This window comes from Astatotilapia calliptera, chromosome 6, assembly GCF_900246225.1.
Source record: "Astatotilapia calliptera chromosome 6, fAstCal1.2, whole genome shotgun sequence".
NCBI lineage: Eukaryota > Metazoa > Chordata > Actinopteri > Cichliformes > Cichlidae > Astatotilapia > Astatotilapia calliptera.
Window position 1 is genome coordinate 2,736,082 of NC_039307.1, and position 15,193 is coordinate 2,751,274.

Sequence of the window (15,193 nt, forward strand, 5' to 3'; positions counted from 1 at the left end):
GGAGTGGAGCATTTCTACAGCTATAGCAGTGCATCCTCAGACCACAATGCTTGAATTGTTTCTTTTTACTCTCTTGTAATATAAATTTTTTGATGTGTCATGTTAAATGTTACGGTTCTCTAACATCTAGTGTATTGATTACATTAGTTGCTAATCCTGTTGATGCTAGTAAAGCCGGGGTCAGCGTGTTTGCACTCTGACAGTTGCTATATTTGGAGGAACAACACTCTACTTTTTCAGGAAGTTCTAATAGAATCCTAACAGCTACTTTTCCAACAGCATAAGGAGCATATCTCTTAGACGGAGTGAAAATTTAAAACTGATTTCTCTGACAAATTCATGCTTTATTTAAGCAAACTTTTCCTCCCAACACCAGTTTTAAATTTTCAGGGTGATTTTCAAGTTTAGGGTGCTATTGCATCTCATCTTCATACCACAGTGGGGGAAAATGACTCCAGGAATCACCTGCAGCCTTTGAGCAGATACACCAACTTTATTTATCTATTGAAGAACTTTGCTGTGTTTGTCCACTTTGTGGTTGCGGTAGCATGAGATGCTGTTTAGCCTTTTACATGTAAAACCTTTGAATAATGGCTAACTGTTAGGAAGTCAAAGCAGCACTGCTGTGTGTAGTATGGTGAGAAGTGTCAGTGTCTGACAGCCAAAGTTCTTGTTTGATGATGACGAACATCACTGCTGACATCACTGCTGACATCACTTACTAGCAACCAGCTGACCAATGGTGAGTTGCAAAGCTAACCCTAAGCAACTATAGCAAGCTAACTTGGTGCATTAACATCATAGACCTGATTTTCTTCTTGTATCAGGAGTTGTAGCTGTGGAGTCAACGTTAACCTTGTGGTCTTATTTACATTTAGTTGGCTAACCTCCCACTCATGAATCATGAGGGATCCCCCGTGCTAAGAGCTAAGCTAGCTCTTTACATCTCCACAATACGTGACAACTTAAGCACTTTGAAAGCAACTTGATCAGACAGTGATACACATGGCAGCACTATCCTAATAGGTCACATCACCATCACCAGTAGCATTTATAATTTTTATTTTACCTGCACCATGGCAGTGAGAACGTGCGAGGATTATATATTTTACTTTTAAAAAAAAGTTTTATATCTTCTGCCAAGACCAATGCCCTTTTTTGACAAAAAGTTTATCCATGCTCAGTTGTTGGACTGGTACTTTTGGCATAATCACGCAAATACTGTTAAATGTAAACATAATGGTCACTCAATCCACCAGCAAGGTGGAAGCTGATTAATTTTATTTTGTAAACTGCTTCTGAATTGCAGTGTTTCCAGAAGTCTTTGTTCCATTTTTAAACTGTCACGTTTCGCTATTCTGAACAAAATCCATGCAGATCTTTTGTCTTCAAAGGCCGATATCTCCAAAGCTGTGTCCCCCAAGCTGAAACTATCCGCATGGCTAGATGCCGCAAAGGGATTAACAGAAAAATATGTCTTTTCTGACCCTCTAACTCTGTGTGATTGATCGGCTCTGCCTGACTGCAGCAGGCCCTAGAATTGGAGGATTTTTACACTAACACTAAGATGCTTTCACTTCACTGGTTATCAGTAATTAAGGTACTATGTGAACAGGTCAGCACGTTCCACCATTTTTATTGACGCTGATTAACAAGGCTACACATTTTCCAACCTGCATGCACAAAAATAGCTCCACAAAATAATGATTCTCACATTTTGGACCAGAAGAGTCAGCAACCTACTTAATTGCAAATGGGCAAAAGAAGAAGAGAAGTACTGAGAGAAGTGGTGAGTTTCTTGAGTGCGCTGTACCTCTGTGTTATTTCCGATCCACCAGATGTAGGTGACCGTTCCCACTTGGCTGGGCCACAGAACAGCAGTCAGGTTCACTTCCTTATTCCTCACAGCCACAAATGGAGCTGAGAGATGGATATACTCCAGCTGACCTACTCAGGCACACATATACATCACAGTGTGAACTCGACGCTCTGCGCCACAGTATGTGAAAAGAGGATAAAAATAAATGAAATAACTTTCTTGGTTCAAATGAGGGGAAAAAAGAGGGAGGAGATGGGGTTTATAGGTGGGTAAGGAGGGTGAGTTTGTTCAAGATTCGCTCTTGCTCTGGGACTGCCGGCTGCCATCTGTGTACTATTTTTCATCCGTGGCACTCTGGAGCCTGCGGTGGCTCTATTTGTACGGTTGGCACATAGGATTGACAGACTGGTAGGGGCAACATTGCTCCCTGATCAATAAGTCAGCTCCGTTACATCTGTCACCCCTGAATACACGGGGGGTGGTCAGCGCTGTTACGTATGAGGTTGCCGTGGCTTCTGCGGGCTGAGTGGCTGCAAAGCATAAGCTGAACTGAGTAGAAGAGAAATGGGATTTATTCTGTCTCACTTGTTTGTTTGGCTAAGGGAGGGGAACATGTTCTGTGAAGAGATAAAGGATAGAATGTCGTACAAGCAGGAAACAGCAATTCCATAGACTCTGATAAAAAGTGGAAAGAGCTGAAACAAAGAGCACAAAAACATCTTTCACAAAACTCGGTATCTCACATGTGACATGCAGGTAGAGCATGGCGGTCTCTGAGCCCAAGCTGTTCTCCCCGGTAGCGGTCACTCGGTAGATTCCCACAGCTTTGTAGATGTGTTTGATCCCCTCCTCGATGGAGCTCACGTTGGAATATGTAAGAGCGTGGCCATCTCCAAAGTCCAGAGTGATGCTCGTCCTCGCCCCGTCACCCTGAACAGGACAAACACTTCCAGGAAATCTGCAGGTATGGCCTTTTATGAAATATTCATTCTGGTTTGAGCTGGCTTTTATTACATTTGACCAACACAGAGCACGGTTTTCCTTCTAGGCACAATAATGTAGGTAATGTTTATCACACTCCCTGCTAAGGGCTGCGATTGTCAGCGTGGTCACTCAGCTAAGTCTCATTTCCAAGGCGTGTAATACTTTTGTCAGACACTGACTTTACTCCAAAGTTAACAGTGTCAATAGTGACATGGATCTCAGTCCTAGCTCATCATGTACGGATGCTTGTAAAAGACACTGTGACTCACAGTTTGCACACTGTCAACTTTTTCCAACAGGAGCACAGGTCACGATCTGCTGCCTTTACATGCAGACGCTGTCACCCTCTCAGAGGACAAAGGATAATTTCCAGATATAAGAGTTTCACTGCAGCAGATAGTAGTTACTATCTGTATTACTAATTATTAATTACTTTGCTTTACGATCTGCATTTAAAAACAAAGACAATCCGCACAGCTGACTCTATAATCACAAGGAAGTCCCACCTAAAAGAAACTGTGCTACTGCATTCAGGACTCCTCAGGCTGGCAGTCCCTGTCTGAGTATCTTCTTTGTTTTCAATGATGATGAGAAGTAACTTGAACCCTAAAGCCTAACACTACTAATACGATAACACCTCTTAGGATCACTAATTGTGTTGATGTGTAACTATGTCAAAGTATGTGAGTACTTTTGGTCATAAAAAGCAAAAAAAAGTTGTAGAAAGGGAATTTTTCTCCCTTTAAACATGTACGTTTAGTTTAGAGTGTGAACACAGGAAAATATGAGAGGATACAGCACAGTCACAGCTGAGGATGCTGGTGTTGCTATAGAAACAACCCAGATAGCCATTTCCAATCTAACTGTACATTTGAAACAATTCACTAATATTTGCTAACAGTTCTGACTTTGCCCTTATTTACACTGTAAATATAATGACACTGACTCTGTGTGACTTCATGGGAAACATTGGATACAGCTCACCTCCTCCAGAAAAACAAGAAAGGTGACATTGGTGCCTAACACAGCTGTCAGCGAACCCTCACTGGTAACCAGGTGGAGACCTTTGGGTGCTTGGATAGGACACTGCTGCCTCCTGGCTGTGTACTCTGCGCTCACACCAGCTGTACAGTTATTGGAGACCACTTTTCTGTAGCTGAAGGTGGAAAAGCAAATGAAACTGATTAGATGTGCCATCAGACAAACACAAACTTCATATAAGGTTCGTATAAACTTCTCTTCGTATAAACTAACCATATTTATGTTTAAAATAACAGCAGAGCCTAATCTGTCTGCACTTCCCTCATTTAGATTCACAAGAAAACTTAACAGAAAAAAGGAAAAAAAACTTTTCAATTTGAAGTGCCAGCAGTGCTGTTTGTGTAGTGAGGGGCGTAGACACTAACACAAACAATGTGCCCTTTGACAGAAACTCTAAAATGTGGTGGGAATGTCAATGTTCCTGCAACAAAGAGCCGTGCTGAGGCTCCTTCAGAAATTTTAAAAAGCACTTACCCTGATTAATGTTCTGGTGACAATGAATGTGCCATTTTTGCCACAGAGATATTGTGTTGCATGTTTTCTTTAATCATGTTGGTTGTTATACATATTCAGAGTACAGCATTTGATATTTTACAATCCTTACTACATGTCAGAAAATTATATGTTTTCTTTATCCAAGTATCTTTAAACAGAAAGGGAGGGTTTATGACAGTCCCTCTGGACGTGAATTATGTAAGAAAGCTTAGAGTTAGCTTTTGCTACCTTGCTGATCTTTAATTTTTTAAAAAACAAATAAGCAAAAAGAAAAACACATCAGCTGATCTCAGTGCCAGCCTCAGCAGGTTACACACTGCTCACCAATTTCTCATCCTGTAGGGAGCGCTGTTGAAACTGTTGCACAACTGCAAGCCACTCTGCAACCCACCTGTTTCATGCTGCGTCTGACTAATTAATATCATGTTGACTGTCACTAACAGTGCTGCTGACGTGCCTCCCTTAGGCTTTCCACATATATATGTAACTGAAGGCTCCTAATGATCCCCAGCAGCGACCTTCCCATCCAACTACCAGCCAATAACCTGCCTCAGTACCACATGGAAGCTCCTGTCAGGCATCATAGCAGCTAAGATGAACAGGCACGTGGCTCAATACATGAACCACGAGTGCGACACAGAAAGGAATTGGCAGGAATACCAGAGAAGCTCAACACCAGCTACTGACAGACAGAGCAGTTGCTCGAAATTGAAAGACCAGACTGACCAACCTGTGCACTGCCTGGATTGACTACAAGAAGGCCTATGACTCGATCCCCCACACATGAATCCTCGAGTACCTAGAACTGTACAAGATCAACAGGACCCTAAGAGCCTTCATCAGGAACTCAGCCCTTGGTATTTCTTGCCACATGCCCACTGAGAGAAGGACTCAAGAAGATGTGGAGGGTGAAGGTAACACTGGTCCCAGAGGTAATCGGAGCACTCGGTGCAGTGACCCACAAGCTAAGCGAGCAGCTCCAGCAGATCCCGGGAACAACACCCAAGATATCTGTCCAGAAGAGTGCAGTCCTAGGAACAGCTGAGATACTGTGCAGGACCCTCAAGCTCAAGGATAAAACACCATCCAAAGAAGCTATATATAATAGTAATAATCTTATTTTCATAAAAGTTAATCCATTCGAATAGAATAGAAAAAAGTAGCCCTTTATTGTCATTGTACACCTACAATCTTTTTTTTTTTGCAACTCAAATCTTTATCAATTTTTTTAAAAAAGTGCCTTGTTTTACAAAGAATTAAATATTTACATTTACATGTGTTCAGAAATGAAAGTCGGTTTCTTTTTGGATGAGAGACCAACTTACACCCTCCTGACCCTCCACAACTGTGCTGGAGTGTACAACCTACCATCCATCCATTAATTCACCTTCTTAACCACTTATCTAGCTGGAGCAACAGGAGGTGATAGATTATCCTAGCTGACACTGGGCAAGAGGGGAGGTACACAGACAACAATTACTATTCATCCACACCTCTGACCAATTTGGAATCATCAATTAAACTAAAACACTAGTTTCTGTTAGGAACTGGGAAAAAATTCAATCTCCACACCTCTAAACCACCCGTGTGCCATTCTAAAGAGATCACACACAAAAACAGCATCAGGATGCACCGTCTGGTGTCTGGAGTGCAAGACATAAACAACCAAGTCGGATGGATACAGCACCGCAGCTCACTGCTGCACAAACACGGCTTCATGGCCATGCGATCAGGACAACACAAATGTTTCGTCATGTTACAATCACATTTATTTCTGATTGCAGGGATGTGATCTAATTATTTTTCCTGACATTTTCTCTATCTTAAAAGGTTCTGTCAAAAAATAAATAAATAAATATTGAGAAAAAGAAAATTATGTCTGGTGAAAACGACACCAGATAATGCTAACATGTCACCAGGCTGCCAAAGTTATATACAGAAGGGCAGTTCCCTGAATAGTTTCCTGTAGACTTTGAATACTTTTTGCTTTAAAATTATTTTCTCGCTGCAAAAAAAAAAAAAAAAGATACATATAGTAATCTTAAAGTCTAGTAATGAACCTAAATGGTAGATTTCTGCAGCTGAGATCGCAGAGTGACAACTTTTAGTCAAAGAAATAATCATTAATCCGTTTTGACCTTATAGTAATTATAGTAATCCACTCTTTCCAAAGCAGACTTTTAGCAGAAGCAGTTCTTATTCTGGGCGTCAAATACGCTAAAGCTAGCATAATTCAAGTTTTCAAATTTGTATAAAGCCTTCTTCACATTTCTGAATTCACAGCATGACAAACTGCCCCAGCTGTCACAGCGAGAGAGGAGTTATTGCAGGGCTAACTCAGAGAAACGGCTTTCATTCATGCTCCCAATCACACTTTCAGGCACTTTAGAAGCACAAATGAAACTAAAGCATAGGTTGTTGGGCTGTGGGATGAAAATCACACGTTAGCACAGGAAGAATATGCAAGCATCGTACATCTGATCCCCAACAATCCTACGTGTGTTCTGGGTAAGATGGTGAACATCTATCGCCATCAGTTTTATTCACAATACCTCTGCTTACGTTTTCCTAAGTGAACAAAATGGACTAGTCCCATTATTGTTAACATTTAAGACATTTTTTAAATGCATTTCTCCTGAGGACCATTTAGCTCTGAGCTTTAATCCACACTGTGATCATCAATGTTAAATCAGACTTTTTTCCTGGGCGCTTGAGTTATTTTTGGAAAAAGCCACGGCACTTCACACACCCTCACACTGGATTTGGCATTGAATTTTTCATTCATCCCTCTTTGAAATTCTTGACACAATTTTCACCCAAAGAAGATCTTTTTATTACCGGTGCTTTATCCTTGTTGGTTCATGATTGTTTTTTAAAAGTGCAGGTTTGATCATTCAGCCCACATTTTCCTCGTGTCGTCCCTGAGAAACTAATTAAAGCACCCTGAGCTATTCGGCTCAAATGCACCATTCATTTTATCCAATCCCTGCGAGTCGCTGCTGAGACTGTGCATGCTGATTCTAGTCAGCTCTCATCCTCACCCGGTGCTGTTAAGGAAAGTCATCCCCGTGGTGCAACTCCTGGACATCGATGATGGATGGAACCAAAAGGCAGGGGTGCACTTGCCGTCCGTCCGTCTCTCAAAGCCGTAATCACTGCAACGATCCGACAAAACAGACGCCGTCATTAAATCGGGACATGGAGGAGACAGCGTTTGGAAAATTCAATTTGAAAATTAGATAAAGGCTGTTACAAGTGTGACACCTGCTTATAAAATGGCTGATAATACTCACAGGGAAATCAATCAAAAGTTAATAAAATATTCTGAAACCGAAAGAGGCTCCATATTGTAAGATCATTTCAGATTGAAATTCAACATGGAACCTTAATGTCATCTAAGTATCGACTTCAAAGGAGCCGCAGCAGCTGCTTCTTCGGTGCTCTTTAAACACAGCCCACGAGTTGTTTGTGCCATAAATTAAAAGGCAGAGCAGCGCTGTGTCCCCAAAATGATAGGGACAAATTGCCCCAATTAGCGCGACATGCACACAGATGCAAAAGTGTTGTGATTGTTAATGAAAGCTATTAGGCTCAGTGATTTATGGTTTTGATAGAGCTTATTTCAAAAGCAGTCCTCCTCGAGAGACCTGCAGGTATGGGACCAACGTGAGGAAAAAAGAAATACGCAGGAAAACAAACATTAAAACTGCTGATAATTCAAAGAAAATATTTTTTGTCTAATGTAGAAAAACATTCTCTGTGACTGCAGCTGTGATATCAGGAGTCACCAGCACAAAGGCAGGTGTGAAATATCATCTTTTTTTCCACTGAACACTTTGTCCTTTCAAGAGGTGACGATGCCACACAGTTATGGGAATGACTACACACACACACATACACACACACACAGTTATGGGAATGACTACACACACACACACACATACACACACACACACACTCACACACACACACACAGTTATATGTTTGAGCAGCTAACTGGTTTCCATTTAGCAGCAGCAGCCACCGGGAGAATGTGCCAGAGCTGCTCTGCAATTATAATCTGGAGGATGTTATCCTTCACGGTGATCTCTTATCTTTTAATCCCTCACTTAAACCCAGTTTCCTTAAACCCCGGGACATATTGCAAATGCATCTCTACATCTGATAAGACCAGGGCTCTGTGCCAAATACCAGGAAATACCTCGCGTAACAATTAGCCGCTGCTATGTGTTGTTCTCTGTCCTCCAGGTGATGCCATCATACCCTCGGTGATGATGTATGCGAGTGTCCCACATAACAGAGCCCACGCTTTCCTTTGAGTTACAAGCTACTGAGAAACCAAACGACTCTGATCCAAGTGCCACAAACAGAAGCTTCTTGTGCACGGATGTCAGCAAAGCAAACAAACAGATGGCAGCAGTGGTCCAGAGTGGCAGTTAGAGTGATGTCTGGGAGTCCAGCATGAATGACTTTAACTGCCATAATTATAAATTATGTCAATTTGTTTTCAATATGTTATTTATTTCCTTTATTTATTGTTGTTCCTTTTGGGGTAGGAACTAAGTTTCATTCTGTGTTGTGCACAGGCGCCTTTAAGTGCCGCAAAGTACAGTCTAGAAAGCATGTGCAAAGAAGCTAAACTGTAAGTTGACTAAGTCACAAGAAGGAATAAATAAGCTGTTTTAAAGTAAAAGAAAGCTGTAAAGAAGAAGAAATTGGGAATTATTTTCGTTAAGTTTTTGTTCCTGAAGCGGACTCATTCCCTCAGTTACTTGCAGCCAGCGAGGTATGTTAACTGTGTTTGTGTATCGCGCATTTGTTAACTTGGGTTTAATGTTTATTTGTAATTTTTATGTTTGGTCATTCTGTACTTTTATGTAATGACAGTTTGACGGTGAATTTTATGGTGGTTTGGAGGAGAAGTGTGACGGAAGAATAAATCCATCTGTGAATGAAGAACCGTGGTGTTGTGTATTAACTGGAGGGAATCATACTGACACTACAAACATCCCCGCCCCTCCCTGAGCCTGGTTCTGCTGGAGGTTTCTTCCTGTTAAAAGGGAGATTTTCCTTCCCACTGTCGCCAAAGTGCTTGCTCATAGGGGGTCATGTGATTGTTGGGTTTTCCTGTATCTATTATTGTAGGATCTACCTTACAATATAAAGCGCCTTGAGGCTAGAGCAGGGCGATATGGCCAAAAATATTTATCACGATATATATTTGAAAATTTGCGATAACGATATAACCGACGATATAATTGATGCGAGACAAAATACAACTCCACAACATTACTAGCGCAAAAAGACAACCTTCCATTTATTTTCACTTAAACAAGAAGCTGGTTTTTATGTACATTAAAGCTTTATAAAAATGTAACAGTGCAAATGCAAATTCCTTGCTGAAAGTTTAACCAAAAGGCATTTCCAGTAGAAATGGGCTGACATATCCTGAGCATAACCATATATAATATCCACTGAACTTAAAAAGAGGTGCTTTGCAACATTAAACTGCAGTGTGCAGTATGTATTTTTCGGACCATAAGGTGCACGGGATTATAAGGCACATTAAGCGAAACAAAGCAGTCAGATAAATCAAACTTTATTAAACTCATTCTTCTTGCTTCCTCCACTTCTGTACCATTGATTCATTAATGTTGAATTCTCTGCAGCGGCTCTATTCCCATGTTGCTGCAGTATATTAATGACTAACCTCGTATTGTGGATGGATTATCTCAGTTGTTCTCCTGACTGAAGTTTGGTCCGTTTACAGCATCCTGCCATGCGATTGCATTTGTCTCTAACCATGAGGAACCTTCACGTTAACTTTTATAAGTGGAAAAGTGTTAGTGTTCGTCCTCCAGCTTCACTGTTTATGTTATGCTAACATAGCTGTGTCGCTAGCGATCACGTAGCACATCATTATATACCAGCTAGCCCAACTTCAGTAACCCTACAAACGTCACTGCTGTTTAGTTTCCTGTCTTCATTTATGTTGGAAGTGATAGCAGAGCTGTACGTTTGGTTTTTTTCAGAAATCTCTCGGTCAGAACATGCTATATCATGCTTAGGTAACTAGCGAAACTAGCGAGCTAACTTCCGCTAGCTTCCTGCTAACTTCTAACTCCGTTAAATGTAATAACTTTAGTTTTCATGGATGCCTGGAAGTTAAACTTCATAGTTACACCTGGTAAAGCAGCAATGCTGATCGTTTTATTAAAGATGAAAGAATTTAGACCGTTTTTAACTCTAAGTGATGCTGCAGTGTTGTTTGACCTGAAAAATACGGAGTTTAGGACCCAGATTACTCCCAGATTTAAGAGCATCTTAGTCCGACAAATATGACAATAACAACGGCTGCTTGCATGTTCTGCAAAAAAATGTGCTTTGTCGTGTATCTGACGGACAAACACCAAACCAGTTCCACGTCACTGAAGTTGCACCATTTTTACAAACCAATTCTGGTTCATCTGTTTCACTCAACAATCGGCCATGTGCGTATGAAAACAAAGGCACTGCGCATGCGCGTTTTACTCCCATTCTATCGCGATATTTCATTTTCCTATCGTTGCCTAACATTATACCGGTATTACCGTGAACGGTATAATATGGCCCAGCCCTACTTGAGGCGACTGTTGTTGTGATTTGGCGCTTTATAAATAAAGCTGAGTTGAACTGAAACACCATACAATGAAAAATGGGACGGGGCTGATGGGTGCACTAATAGTGTGTAATACTATGAGGGGGACACAGTGTCATTCCTGAACTTAAAGCTCTGGCTAGTTTTTACTTCCATCTGTGGAGGGAAGAAGCAATAAGAGAAAAATGAAACACACTCAGTTTTACATTTATCAAACTGTGGCTCTGTCTGCTCTCTTCTCTTTCCCATCACCCCCAACCAATGGAGGGTGAATGGCTGAAATCCAATAACTGTAATAAAGTAGATTATTCTACCATTTGCTGGTAAATTGTATTGCTGGGTCACTCAGTAATTGACCTTGACAGGGGTCATTTATTTCAGATATATTTTAATGTACTTCAAAGGTCCCTGTAATGACAGGCATTACAAACACTTCATGTTACATGTGAACAGCCATCTTTGAACAGAGGGCGGGGCTTACCACACCAACTGTCTGTCATCTAGAATCCTTCCCAGACACCTTAACACCCACTCATATCCTGGGCCATTTGACCTCAGTAAATCACATGATAGGGTGTGGCCAGGTGTCACAGTGGTTCCACCCGAAACCTTGATTTTGACCCACACCTGTTTTCACACCTTGGCTCGTGTGATTAAGCAGAGGATCAATAAGGGGTCCACAACCCTCCTGGGGGACGCTCCCATAGGCCTTAAAATCCTAGAACTGAAGAAGCTTCTCGGATGAAACGTCTTCAAGGAAACTTAAAGAAGTCCAGACGCTTTTCTCTCCGAGCTCCTTAGACCCGCTCTGCCGTACCACCTTACAGAAATTACGGTGGCTTTGTGTTAAGTTTGCCAAGCCCAGGCAACTGTGATGTAAACATTCCTAACAACAAGTATAAGATATTTTGGTGAGGTTTGCGTTTAGCAGCAATATTTAGACAACACATCTGCTGTGGCTGGTTGGAGGTGAGTGAAGGAAGACAGAAAACACAGTATAGAAAAGAGCCAGAGATCAATAAAAACTAATAATTAAATGCAGCGTGGTGTATAAACACATAGTGAGTGAAAAGGTGAGCAAGAAAGATGCAATGCATCTTGGGAAGCTTGCAGCAGCCTATGTTAACCCAATATTATATTATTATATATAACCCGATATTGCAGAGTAACTATATGCTTTAGCAAAAAGAAAAGTTTGAAGCCTGATCTTGAAAGTAGAGATAGTGTCTGTCTCCTGAATCTAAACTGGAAGCTGGTTCCACAGAAGAGGGGCCTGAAAACTGAAGGCTCTGCCTCCCATTCTACTTTTAAATACTCTAGGAACAACAAGTGATATTGTACATGAACTATAAGGTCTTTAAGATAAGATGGGGCCTGATTATTCAAGATCTTGTATGTGAGGATTCAATTCTGGATTTAACAGGGAGCCAATGAAGGGAAGCCAATACAGGAGAAATCTGCTCTCTCGTTCTAGTCCCTGTCAGGACTGAAGGCTTTTCAGGGAGTTTCTAGAACAGCCTGATAATAATGAATTACAGTCGTCCAGCCTGGAAGTAATAAATGCATGAACTAGTTTTTCAGAATCTCCAATAAACCTTTAGTATAATTACTGGAAAGTCTTTTGTAAAGAATTCATATTCTTCAATAAGATTAAATGCAATATTTTTTTGCACTACAGGCTAGATGTGGTTACAGGAACATTATGGTTTAGGTTAAAAATACCTCACTGCAACATTAAAATTATATTTAAAGCTACATCTAAAGCACTGGGTACAAAACATCATTACCAAATACACAGTAAATCATATAACATGTAATATTTTTAAAATACTATCAGCATGTTTTATCAGCTATGACAAAATGTAAAATTCATAAATACAATCTAAGAATAGATAAACTAATGAATATGATGAATCCTGGTACTGCTAATGATTATTAACAATAATGAATTATCATTGTGTGTTCACAGTAAAATTCATAACCTGTTAACATCCACCAGATGTCAGTTCGGGTTAGGCTACATTTTGGCCACATGCTCAACAAGCACAGTTTGCTTTGAGGTCTTTTTTTTTTTTTAAGGTTTAACAGGTTTATTTACAGGATTGTTCAAGGTCAAAGGCAATAACAAAGTGGATGGTAAAGTGTTAAGAGTTCCAGCAACTTTGGTTTAATATTGCAGGCTTTCTAGTGCACACACACACACACACACACACACACACACACACACACACACACACACACACACACACACACACACACACACACACACACACACCGAAAAGGGCTCACAGGAGTCAGACTTCTTAGCAAAAACAAAAAACCCAGCAAAAACACAGAGAATCCAAACACTCTGACGGTGTCGAGTGTTTACTCCAGCTGTGTTTTTCTTTTTCTTGTTCAAGTCCTGACCTCTCTGGCAGCTTTTACAATCAGAATTATGATCTGAATGCACTGTGTGCCAAACACATTTTGCTTTTCCAAGAGCAGCTCTATAAATTCTCTACAGGCTCCTCTTGTTTAGGGTGTTTCTGTTTACATCTTCATTTATATTCCTGTTATTTCAGTTATTCTATTATATGTGGTATACAGTATGACAATGTCTAAGGCAGGACAGGGAGAGAAAAATAGAGGATTGGGGAAGACATAATAAAAGAACAGAGTACAAAAAGAAATACACAATGTATCGCCAACTACCGCACCTGTAAGAGAACAAACATACAACACCTGGAACACAGACACTCAAAAACTCACAGGTAGCACCGACACAGCCACGTGAATGGCTCTACCCACTGTGACCCTACGCATGCATGTGCTGTATGAGGGAGAGTGTGTGTGGGTGTGGGTGTGTAAGGAGAGAGCCAGGAAATAACTGGCTCAGTAGGCACCCCCATCTCCCACACCCAGCCACGGGGGGTGTAGGGTCTGCAATGACACCACCCAGTCCGGGGCCTCCACCCAAGACAGTAGACCGGAGTGTTCAGATGAGTCTTGGGACACACACAGGAAAAGGACAAGACACCCTGGTCTGGGTCTGGGACAAGCTGCACTCAGCAATGTATGCTTCCTCACCTGAGAAAGCCCACCCCACCCAAGGGGGCGCAGACCAACCCCACGCAAGAAGGGTCTTAGCCAGAGACCCCGGGAACCAGGGCCCCAGGCCCTGTAGCCGGACCCACCCAGAAGAGGCCAACCCGCCACCACAAGCGCCCCACACCCCAAGACCGTTAGAGAGCACCAACCCCAGTCCCCCACCGCCACCAACTGAGGCACAGACCCAGGCACAGTTCTCCAGCTCCCAGGGAGCCACCAGAGCCCAGTAGTCCCAGATTATACTTATTCAAATCTGATGAATTATTAATGCACAGTTTAAAAGTGGGGATTGTAAAGTGTTAGCACATACAAAGTGGACTGAATGAAAATTAAATACTGACCATTCAAAGTCAGCCTCTGTGCAGTCGCATGGTGCCGATGTCATGGTCACTGAGTATGTCTTTCCCATAACGCACCTGGATGTGGGCTTCAGCTTTCGGTAGATTCTTTTGACTCCCATCAGACACGGCTCACCCTGCAGGGTCCAAAAACAAAGCCAAGCGGAAAGAAACAGAGTTTGAAACTGAAGTGATTTTGTAACTCCGTATCCACAATAAATAACTTACAGGATACAATCAGCCATGTGTGCAAAGAACACCGTTCTTGTTCAGCGCATATTTACGGGCTCGTGGCGTGTGGCGTGCTCAGCTCAGCAACTGTTCCTCCGTTGCAAGCGTCACACTGTCGAATGTGCTGCTTGAGTTCTTTTTTAAGGGATTTTTTTGTGATATTGAGATGAACGACTGTGAAGGAGTTTCAGCTGCAAACGCTGCCAGAACCTAATCCATTTTTAGCCACGTGTCTATGTGTGGGAAGTGAATATAAAATCAGTCGAGTACAAAAAGATGTGAAGATATCAGCAGCCTGTTTCCACTGCATCCTTCATCCTACACTGCTGCTCTCTTTTTATTACCACAACATTCTGTCTTTGTGCATTAGGTGTCACTAGTGAGATGGCTAAAAACATTCTTGCCAGCATCCACAAATACAACTGCCAGCTCCTTCCCTAACTTAAACACAAAACCTCTGTTTTCAGGTGGTGTTTATTTTTTATACCCACACTACATTTGGGCAGTTTAGCCCTGTAATTGGCTTGGACTCTTGTCATCTTCCATGCTATATGTTTT

The 15,193-nt window shown here is 41.6% G+C and overlaps 1 protein-coding gene across 1 annotated transcript in view; it reads right to left on the bottom strand.

The window, feature by feature from the left end:
- Window positions 1–15,193, bottom strand: part of LOC113023566 (VPS10 domain-containing receptor SorCS1-like) — a 196,648-nt gene that overhangs the window by 14,204 nt on the left and 167,251 nt on the right. The window contains 5 exon segments of the mRNA XM_026169679.1: window positions 1,814–1,947; window positions 2,563–2,749; window positions 3,788–3,959; window positions 7,381–7,494; window positions 14,408–14,541. Of these exon segments, the coding sequence (XP_026025464.1) occupies window positions 1,814–1,947; window positions 2,563–2,749; window positions 3,788–3,959; window positions 7,381–7,494; window positions 14,408–14,541 (741 nt within the window).